General features: G+C 32.9%; 1 protein-coding gene across 4 annotated transcripts in view; it reads left to right on the top strand.

The window, feature by feature from the left end:
• Window positions 1-11,319, top strand: part of LOC129806419 (uncharacterized) — a 101,840-nt gene extending 90,521 nt beyond the window's left edge. For 3 of the 4 annotated variants that reach the window (XM_055854998.1, XM_055855001.1, XM_055854999.1), the window contains exon 9: window positions 6,395-7,699. In XM_055854998.1, the coding sequence (XP_055710973.1) occupies window positions 6,395-7,229 (835 nt within the window). In that variant the 3' untranslated portion in view covers window positions 7,230-7,699. Of the gene's footprint in view, window positions 1-6,394; window positions 7,700-9,265 lie in introns of those variants that run through there. The other variant, XR_008752163.1, reaches the window with a different exon arrangement.
• Window positions 11,320-11,848: the final 529 nt, after the last annotated feature.

Consider the following 11,848-nt stretch of genomic DNA (forward strand, 5'->3'; position numbering starts at 1 on the left):
TCCTTCAGTGGTGATTCCTCTGGCTGAGCAAACGAAGCGAAGCAAACGAAAGTACCTTTGTAAAAATTGCTTCTAAATAATAATTTTCTTCTAGAACAAAAATTAAGAATTTCAAGGAATTTTGTTTCTTGCTTTTTACTAACCTCATAAGCAAGAGATTTCGTTGAAAGCTGTGGTATAATTGCTTTGGGTTGTGTGGAATTCAATAAAAAATCTTGAAACTTTGACAGAATTTTCTGTACGAAGCTGCAAAGGTTAAGCTTAGTATTATTTTGCAAAATACAAAACATAAAAATTATTCAAATATGTTGAAAGAGACACCTTGTTTAAATGAAATTTTAGGATTATAAAAGTATCTTAGGGGAGTGGCTTATTTTTCCATATGACTTCATATTCATTGTGTGCTTTTTGGGAAATTGTTTTGGTGTTTCCTTATCAATTTGAATATTTTAAATTCTATACAGTAGAGCCCCGCTTTAGTCCATATTTGGTTCCAGATTTGACACTTGGGTCGCACTAGTCCATGTCATTTTTTAAAATTATCAACGACTTTTAGTATTGAAATTGCTCGATGGCTTCCACTTTCTTTGCGATTGTGGTACTTGTCCTCGCTCCCTTCATTATGGATCACAATTATCACAACTACTCAATAAAGTTTGCCAAAAATATTAAAATAATTATGATAATATTTCATGTCGCGTACTAAAAAACATAACCTAACTTAAAATCAGTTTTTTGAAATCAACGGTCGATAAATTGTGGACTATAGAGCGATGGCCTACAGCGGGGTTCTACTGTAAGTCTGACTTGAGTTAGCCATCGATTCTGAAAGTTTGCTATTATTAATTTTTTTGAAATTACGAAATATGCGCCCCTTAAGTTCCCAATAACGACAAATACTGATCTCGTAGACGATCACAAATGCCTCACGTTTACGGATCAAATTCGCGTGATGATCGATCGAGGTTCTTGGGAACACGATCACCTCCTCAAAAGCTCCACACACATTATCGCAATAATTGAAAAGTTATAGCTTAATTTTTTTTATTTCATTTTAAATCAAAATTAGCACTTATTAGCGTAGGCGAAGATCACTCAATGCAATTATCCTCTTGGCCAATTTGGAGTACTTAAACGTCTTTTAGTTTAAATATCTCCCATAAATTAACATGCAACAGCCTTTTTGTTTAAATTTCCACAACTTTTGCAATTTCTGTTGATGTTTTAGGCAAATTTATCACAATTGTTTGCGAGGGAGAAAAGTTGCTAAAAAATTAATGCAAAAGAGAAACTTGTTTCACAATCTCTATCGCAAATATTGCAAAGTAACTTCTGGCACTCATCACAAAGTGAAAAACTTTAACTGAAAATTCCATTAAACAATGTCTTGACTGTTTTGTTGATTGGAAGATCAAAATTCTTTGTAAATTTGAACCCACTCAGAAACACACAAAAATTGCCAATAAAATGTCGCACAGCCTTGTGAAATTAATTATTGATTGAGCAAAAAGAAAAAAAAACAAACATGAGCATGGAATATGGCATGGGATTTATTTTATTTATTTTTAGTAGAAAAAAAAAATCTGTTTTGACTCGAATTTTAATGACAAAATACCATAAATAATTTCCGTGTGAATAAAGTCTGCACGGCAAAATTTTATGCAGAAAATTAACACAATAAATAGATCAAATGGGTTATTTAATTTGTGTAGCATTTTTTCTGGCTTTTAACTGAATGTTGATAAACATTTTTAGTTTGGAATTAATAGAATATCAACATGGCTTTTGTCGATGCAAACAAATGGCCTCATAATATGGTAATTTTTTTTCACGAGGAATGGATTTCTTTAAATGGATATTTTATTGAAAAAGTTGTCAGACATCATTGGATGCCACTTATAAGAATATAAAATCATTGAGTTATTTGTCTATAAAGAAAGAAGTTTTCTATTGCAATAGAATTGGGAATTAATAGTGTTTTTTAATCTGTTTTTATTATGCTTTGAATAAAACATTTATATTTACTCAATTTTTTTTTAGAATTGCATAAATTGTGAGGTTATGTTGATACAAACTTCTCATACTGCTAATAATAAATAATAAATAATTTATAAATAATAAAAGAATTACAGTAGAGTCTCGCTATAAGTAATCGCTCTATAGTCCACAATTTATCGACCGTTGATTTCAAAACACTAATTTTAAGTTAGGTTATGTTTTTTAGTACGCGACGCATGCAATGTTGTCATAATTATTTTAATATTTTTGGCAAACTTAATTGCGTAGTTGTGATAATTGTGGTCCATAATGAAGAGAGCGAGGACAAGAACCACAATCGCAAAGAAAGTGGAAGCCGTCGAGCAATTTCAATACTAAAAGTCGTTGATAATTTTAAAAAATGACATGGACTATAGTGCGACACAAGTGTCAAATCTGGAACCACATATGGACTATAGCGAGACTCTACTGTAAGCCCAATCCAGGCTTCTTTTATTTGACATATGAAATTAACTTGAATGTAAGGTTATGTTAAACCTAACCTCAAAAATTCCCGGATATGTTTCGTCCTATGAAAACTATACGAAACTTTTTAATTTTCTGCCCTGAAGCAATTTTAATAAAAGATTTACAGAAATACTATTAAATAATTTAACCCCTGGACTAATAAAATTATCTAAAATGTCCTTAATAGTATTACAATTTCTTAAAAAACACTTTTTCATTATAAGAAAGAATATTCATTGATTATAATTTGTTATGTTTATGTAGAGTTCGATATAGTGAGTCTCATGGTAGCTTCTCAATTATTAAAACGTCTTTAAATGTAATTCTTTTGGAACAAAGCTTTAGAATTGAGGTTAGGCTATACATAACCTTAGAGATTGTGTCCGAATCTTTTCTTGATTTATTACTTAAATATCGTTTGAGCAATAAACGAGGAGAGCATCAGGTCAAAATCCGTGTTCTTACTGTATTAAATTCAGCTATTGACCGAATACCAAGCACATAACCTGACATTTTAAAATAAATTGTCTGAAAAAAAAATTGAAAACAGACACAAGAGGTTAACTTAAGGCGATATGCACAATTTATAAGTTTTTAATGGGAATTTCATAACCTATAAATAAGTAATTACTATCAAATGCTGGAAATTCTCATAAATTGATCAAACAAAAAAGAGAGGTTATGTAGCAAGGTGTTTTAAAAATTAGACATAACCTAGAAGAAAGTTTTGAATAGCAAAATTCCTCAAATTTTCGTTTCATAATTTAATTAATATCAGTATACAGTAGATCAGAGGCGTGCAAGAACCGTTGAAACCGAATAAACGTCAAATGACACATGTACGTCAATGGTCAAAACGCTACTATAACAAACTTACTTTGACGTTAATTCGGTTTTAACGGTTTTTGCACATCTCTGCAGTAGATTGTATCTCAATTGGGCATATGGACCAAAATGTCATCCGAATCTAACCTATATTTAATTTATATACTCATGATATTTGTAAATTAAACAAAAAACAAATGTAACCGGGTTTGAAATTTCAATACCTTTCCAAAAAATCCAAATTTAACCAAATCAGTTGAAAAATGGGCCCTCCAAAGGCGAATTTTCCGGGCTTAGACGAAATGTTCGTCTGAACTACCTCTAAAAGACATCCAAAAATTATTGAAAAAGCTTGGGACAATTTTGAGAAAAACTGAAAAAAACATGGTTTTGGCTGGGATAGAGAGAGGATTATTTTCAAAGTTTTTAATAATTTTTTGCATTCTAATCAAAAATTTGAAACAATAAAACACAGTAAAAATGCAAGGAATCTTCACACCTTGCAAAATATCAGACCTAACTCTACAAGATTTGGACAAAATCAATAAAATTTACAGTAATAATAAAGCGCTTACAGTAAAATTATTACAAAATACCCAAGATTTAATAATGTTAAGGATTTACACACTTTCAAAACAATTGTACATTCTGAAATTTTCCCATGATAAGTCATTTTTTTGTGCTACACACCTTTGTAATTTTAATTTCGAACTATTTCTATCTACATATTTGATATTGTATAGTCGTACGTGTTACTTTCTGTATCCTGGGCATGAACCAATAAAATTTTTATTATTATTACTTATTATATCGGGGAAAGAAAATAAACGTTTGAAGATATTGTTTTTTTTTATTAGGGGGTCATTGAAGATCGGAAGTTGATATCTTTTACCGTATAAGCTCCAGGATGGGGCAAGTTGATTTACGATAAAATCAAAAGAATTAAACTTAAATAAAAAAAGTATCCAGATCGGAAAAAGCCGATTGAGCGAGAGTGTACTGTAGCATTCAAAAATTAAATTACTTAATTTATAATTTATGATTATGAAAACATGTTTTGGAAGTTAAAACATTATTATGTCCTGCACACAATCAGTTTTATTTGTAAAGATGTTTTCAAAATTTTCTGTGAGTAAGCGAGATGACTAGATCTAAATTTCATTCACTCTCACTGAAATGTCAAAAACATGTTTGCAAAACAAGTTTTTGTGCGTTGGGCATTATGATCAGCGCACAGTAATTTTGGTTTTGTAAACAAGTTTTTGGCATTTCAATGAAAGTCAATACAACAAAGATCTAGTCATCTCCTTCTCTCTTATAGGGAATTTTGAAAACATGTTTACAAACAAAAGTTATTGAGTGCTGGTCATTAAGTAAATCGTATTTTGAAAACAAAAATAATACAGTATGTTAAAAATATTGCAAAGGGATACTTTTCAACAAAAATAATACCATTTTCTAATTTTAAAATTGATTGAAATATTGAGCTTAGAATTTAGGGTAAATTAAGCTAATTCAAAACCTGCTCCAAATGGAAATTTTTCGGTACTCCAAATGGAAACGTCATTGTTTTCATGATAAATACAGTACTAAATTATTATATTTATATATTTTCTATACTTCAGTTTCATTATTTAGTTAATTTTGCTTAAAATAAAGCGAAAATCCATTCATATTCACAAATTTTAATTTGGTAATTTCTCAAAAAAATTAAAACTGCACCTTTTCACTATCGAATTTTTCATCGATCGACCATGTTTTCCAATGAAAAACACAATGAGGTGACTGTTGTTTATTCGTTTTGTTTAACATTTATGTCATATTTCTGGCTATTTTTAGTTAAATTAAGTGCTAATCTTTATTGTTAACGGTACGTGAAGTTTTCAAATGAAATAATTATCTATTTCGTGAACAAAAAGGGTTTTTCTGAAGTGTCTGTAAATGCTTCAATAGGAAACCCCGGAAATATGATTTTTTGGAGAGATTTTCTTATTATTTTAGATGGGAAAGGAGAAAAGACTACGAATAAGAACAAATCCTGCACTCAGGAGAAACTCAACAAGGTTTTGGAAGCCTTTCGTCGCCGTTTCAGTTACACAGTTTGTCTCCAATTAGAAAATTTCCCTTGTCTCCATTTGGATTAATTTGTTTCCAATTGCAGAATTTTACGCTCGCGTATTTTTCTTGTATTTAAAACGTTTTCAAATTATATTTAAACAATTTTCACTAAGTCACTGAGATAAATCCGAAAAAGTTAAAATAATATTCCGGAAATTTTAATTTTACCCTGCAGTATTGATCCGAAATCGATGTAAATATTACCCTTTTTAGGTGTATTGGAGGTTAAAGTTACCCTTTTTTCATGTTGATTTTACCTTCAAAAGGTGTAAAATTAACATAAAAATATTTTGATATATTTTTACACCTAAAAAGTGTTAAAGTTATGAGGAAAAAAAGTTAAGGGTGCCTCTTTTTTTTCTCAGTTATTCTAGAATAATCAAGGAGCAAATTTATGTAATTCTCTTCAGAAAAAATATGAACTTAATGTGTTGAATCTTCTGTCAAAGTTAAAGCGTCTGAAAATGGTTTTGAATTAGGACATTTACCCTACGATGCTTCATTGGGAAATTTGATTCAGAGTTGAAGGATCTTTCTTGTTAGGAATCTTTCGTTTTTTGCGTAATATGCTTAGAAAATCGATCCAAGCGCCACTAGCGAAGGTTTGGTGAACTTTGCATGTATTAAAAACCCAGCGAGCACCAAATGATAACCGATTTCAATTCAATGAATTCAAATGAAAATATTTGTATTTTCAGTTGAATTCTGCTAACCCTAAACGAAAATTCACTAAGCAGTGCCATTTCCCTGGTTAGCACTTTTTGTTCGGCGACTGCTAACCGGTTAGCATTTTTTTGCTGATGGATTTAGCAAAAATATGGTAAACATGAACCTTTTTTCTGCTAATTGTGATCGCTGAGAAGTGCCCATCAATTCATAATTCGAATTAATTAGCAATAGATCTTTTCTAATTGAATTAAAAACTGATTTCCGGACTTTCCTTTAGGATTTACTCGCCATATCAGACTCATGCTTCAACTCTGGGCAGATTCAGTGCCTCTACAAATCAACTTCGCTCCCCCACTTACACCACATCCTCCCAGACTCTGCCCCGGAAGCTTGAGCACCGTCCAGCCCACTCCTCAACCATCAACGTCTCCATTGTCAACACAGTTGCTCCTCCAACGCAGAACACCGGTCCGGCAAAGCCCGCTCGATCCTACAAAGCTCTCAATCGCAGCAAGAGCTTGAATGTCCATGGGATCAGCGAAACCAATGGCACGGCCTTCAAATCCAATCCTCAGTTGAATCTGAAGAGTCCGTCCATTGTCAGCATGATCAGTCGCAGTCAGAGGGATTTGCGTCCCGTAGGAGCTACGCCGGTGCGTGAAGTGGACACGCAGAAGTCACTGTTCCTGCGGGGACTTCAGGAGCAGGCACCAGAGCTCTACAGGACACTCCATGGGGAGGATGAACTCTCCCCGATGCGCACGAATTATTCGCGATTTTCAGTGGAAAGAGCTCCGAGGAATGGGGATTTGAGAACGAGATCTCCAGTGACTATCAACAAGGATACAGCCAGTATCATCAGACGAGGAAGTTCCAGCACAGATGACTACTCAGAGACTTACAACTACACCACACGCAACGACGATCCGAGACGACCAAGTATCACAAATACCACGCAGAACTTCAGCAAAAAGACAATTCCGGGCAAGGGAGTCGTGGAGTCTAGCAAGACAAAGTCCGTGACTACGAGTCGCTATGTGCCAGATCTGCACAACAGCCACCTCCTCAATCGCCACGTGATCGAAGTCAGGGGGAATTCTCCCAGGCATTGACTTTCTTTAACTTGATCAGGGAAGGGTCTTTTTTCCTTGCAGGTCCGTGGACAAAAGTTGGGCACAGTTTCTAATTGTTTAAAAGGTTTTATCAGTGATAACAAAGTATCAGGTGAGATTTCTTTCTTTCAGGATTTTATACAAAAAACGGTAACGGAATGAAACAGAAAAATTCTCTGAGTGAAGATACTTTTCTGTTTAAAAAAAAATATAAAATTAGATTTTCATAGAAAAAAGGAAGTAAAAGTATTTCCGCTTAACGCTATAATTCTTGCGAGCAATACATATGATGAACATTTTCCAGTTCTCTGTAGCAACTTTTTGTCAATATCAATACAATCTTTAAGAATTTGAGCTTAGTGAAGTCAATAAAATAGTTCTCTATGATTTTTAAAAAAAAAAGCACTTAGGAACTGTTTCTTTTAATGAAATTCTGTCCTTTGATTTACTTTCGATTTTGACAAAATAAGACAAAACAAAAGTGCAAAAGCATTCTCATGGATATGAGAGTAGCTTTTCTCGGAGAAAAACATAGGGGAAACTGGGGCACCACCAAACACGGGGTACCACCAAATACTGCGATTTTTTAATCGGATATTCGACTTCAGAGGATAAGACCTATATGAATTTATAGGCACTATAAGGATGCTTGTCCACTGAAGAAATGGTATAGATAGTCCAAGTAGTTTAGGAATAAAAATTAGTGTTTGGTGCTACCCCGTGTTTGGTGGTGCCCCAGTTTCCCCTATTTATGAGCTTTGAATATTGTTCCAAAAGAAATGTTTTTGAACCTTTTAAGAACCAAAAGGGCTTTTGACTTTACATGAAAAATCGGCATAGGGTAAATTAAGCTAATTCAAAACCTGCTCCAAATGGAAATTTTTCGCTACTCCAAATGGAAACGTCACTGTTTTAATGATAAATACAGTACTAAATTATTATATTTATATATTTTCTATACTTCAGTTTCATTATTTAGTTAATTTTGCTCAAAATAAAGTGAAAATCCATTCATATTCACAAATTTTAATTTGTTAATTTCTCAGAAAAATTAAAAGTGTACCTTTTCACCATTGAATTTTTCATAGATCAACCATGTTTTCCAATGAAAAACACAATAAAGTGACTTTTGTTTATTCGTTTTCTTTAACATTTATGTCATATTTCTGGCTAATTTTAGTTAAATTAAGTGCTAATCTTTATTGTTAACGATACGTGAAGTTTTCAAATGAAATCATTAGCTATTTCATGAACAAAAAGGGTTTTTCTGAAGTGTCTGCAAATGCTTCAATAGGAAACCCCGGAAATATGATTTTTTTTTCTCAAGAGCAACTCAAGGTTTTGGAAGCCTTTCGTCGCGGTTTCTTTTACACTATTTGTTTCCAATTAGAAACTTTCCCTTGTCTCCATTTGGATTAATTTGTTTCCAATTGCAGCATTTTACACTACCGTATTTTTCTTGTATTTAAGAACTTTTCAAAATATATCTAAAGAATTTGACCAAACAGTAACATTCCAGAAGAGTCAAGGAGTAAATTTATGTAATTCTCTTCAGAAAATATATCAACCTGATGTGTTGAATCTTCTGTGAAAGTTAAAGTGTCTGGAAATGGTTTTCAATTAGGACATTTACTCTAATTTAAATCTGATTTTGGTTCGAAAATTGATCAGAAATGGCTTTAATTTTCCTTTGGAACTTTTCTATAGGCAAATATTTACTAGGGGAAAGTAGTCTCCCTCCGAACGTTCATGCCTTCGAATAATGTGAATTTTCTTTTAGTTTTTCTAAGAGACTTACACATTTCTATTAAATATTAGTTGGTTTATCATCAATTGTTGATAATTCCGTGATAATTTAGGGTAAATCTCGTATGAAAAACAAAAGAAATTCACATTATGCGAAGACATGAACTTTCGAAGGGAGAGCACTTTCCCCTATAAATCCATTTTCACATGGATTTTTTTTCTAAATGGTTCCAATGAGCTTCTTTTTGGGATCTATCCTTTTCTCTTTTTACATAAATGATCTTCCGCAGGTTCTCAGATATTGTGGGTAGCATTTGTATGCAAATGATCTTCAGATTTATTGCTCCGCAGATCCGTTAACTCTTTCGTCTCCGACGAGAGTTCCCGTTAACTCTTTCAACGAGAGTTCCCATGAGTTTTCCAATTTCCCAGAGGCGGAGAAAATTCTTTCTCAACGAAAGTATCATATTTGACCACTAAGACTTACAATAAAGTGAGTTTTACTGAAATTCGTTCTCTGGATACGTTGTGGTCCGGAAAGAGTTAAATTCATCTCACGCGTTTGATGATGTGAATGATGATTTGGAGAGGATCTCACACTGGGCCGACTACAATAATGGTCTGGTACTGAATGCCAGTTATTATGTATTTCACCTGTTCAATATATTAAATATTAATTCAATTCTTGGCGCCGATAAAACAAGATCTTTGGAGTGAATTCTTAGCGTCGTTATTTTTCTCTAAGCTTTCAAGGTTTAAATGTAACAGCCAGAAAGTCGCAGGCACTACTGGCGCTCTCGAGAGGAAGAAACCCAATCTCCTTTCCGCTTTCCCTTTCAGATGAAGAAATTCCACTCTCCTCTAAGGTAAAAAATCTAGGTGTCATCTTTAATGATACACTTACTTTACGACGCGAACTTTACGAGGATACCAAACTTACGCCCCTTTGATTAGAGCACTTATTGTGGCACTTTTCACCTACGGGTGTGAGTTGTTCTGCAGAACACATGCTGAGGTGCATAGTCGTCCGAGACTTGCATTTAATTCATGTTTGCACTATGTCTTCGGACTTCGTAAATATAATCACGTGTCCGTTTATGTTGATTCCATACTCGATCTTCTACTGTCCGGTTATTTCGATAACCGTGTAGTGGATTTCATTTCCAGGATTCTTTCGACTGGTAGGCCGCAGTACCTCGCATACTTTTTGGTTGCTGGATCATCTTCCAAGGGGGGGAATTCTGTAACTCTGTGAAGTGATCACTTGTCAAAATTGGTGAACGCTTCACTGAAGTGCAATAGCAAAAGAGATTCTCTGTAACTAGCGATAGCTTCACGTGAAAAGATCACTTTGAGGTAGAGATGGTAAAATTTCAGAAAAGTTATGTGGTTTCACTTGCCAATTTTTCGGTGAAGATGATGTTATCACTCGGTGAAGCCCGTGAAGCCACTGAAAAATTTTTCGATATTCAACTTAAAAACCAACACGACGTCTTTTGTAACACTGAATTCTAGTGTTTTCTATAGTTACTTAGTTGAAATATTGATGAAAATCTTAAATTTAAGGAAAATTGCAACACATTTTCCCTCTTGCTTCACGCAAAGTTACAGAATAACTTTTCTAGTAGTCGTGAAGGGAAACTCGTGAACCTTTCACTAGTGAAGCGTTCACAGAGTTACAGAATTCCTACCCAGATCTTCTTGCTTCAGTGTGCCTGGTTCAGAAAGGGTTGTCATTCTCTGGAATGCTTTGCCAAGAGAGCGAAAGAGAGGGCTTATCTTGAGTAATAAAATTGCTCGTTAATCAGGATTTTGCGACCTTTGAGAACTGGGCTAAACTTCTAGTCTGAAGACCGCCTTATGATAGAAGCGCTTCAGACACTTCAGGCAGAGAAATAAATCATAATGAGAATTAGTCAGAAAAATTCTTAGAAGAATAAACCAATTTCAGTAAAATGTGAAAAGAAATATCTCTGAAATGCACGTTTTCTCTGTCAATCAATCCCAAACAAACTTACGCAATCCCTGTTGCGCAATCCTCAGAAATCTAAACCAAAATACCCAAAAAGCAAAGACAAAACCTCATGGGAAAATTAAGTGAATGATATCCATTTATTTGAGATAAATAGCAAACAAATATATTTTATTTTGTTTAAATCTACAACCTGCAAAAAAGAATCATAAATTTTCTTTTAACCTGAAAGAAAAGAAACCAAAGAAACTGTGCGCAACTGGACATGGAACTACGAGGAAAAAAAGCTGAAGGATGGTGGAAAAAATCTTGGTGAAAGAATTAAAAAAAACTACTAACTGAAGAGACATTAAAGAGAATTAAAAAAAAAAAGTAAAAACGAAAATATCTAATTGTGAAGAAAAATTATCTATTCTAATGCCATATAATTGTTCTCTCTTTTTATACTTAATTTAAAAAAAAAAAACAGAAAATAATAAAGACGATATACAAAATAAATTTGAAGACAAAAAGAAAATTTTATATTTCTAACCCAAAAACTAAAGATTTTTTTTAAATGGAAGAAAAAATTCTTTTTTTTTCAGTTTTGTAAATACATTGATGATACTGAAGACTAAAAAAAAGAAGCTTAATTTTATTTAATCATTCTCCTTTTTTTCGTATCATGAAATGAAAATGTTTATTTTTTTCGTTTTATTTCTTCACTCATTATTAATCCTTAAGAATTCTTACAATAAATTTCAATTATTAAATTATTTTATTTTGTTTTTTTTGTGTAAATTGTTTTTCTTGCTTTTTTTTAGCTAATTTTTTTTTCTCGGCCAATCGAAAAGAGGTCAATGGAGCCTCTCTCTGTCTCTTTTTCTCATTTTTATTTTGTTTTTAATTAAGGTAAGTTTTT

This window comes from Phlebotomus papatasi, chromosome 3 (assembly GCF_024763615.1).
Source record: "Phlebotomus papatasi isolate M1 chromosome 3, Ppap_2.1, whole genome shotgun sequence".
Taxonomy (NCBI): domain Eukaryota; kingdom Metazoa; phylum Arthropoda; class Insecta; order Diptera; family Psychodidae; genus Phlebotomus; species Phlebotomus papatasi.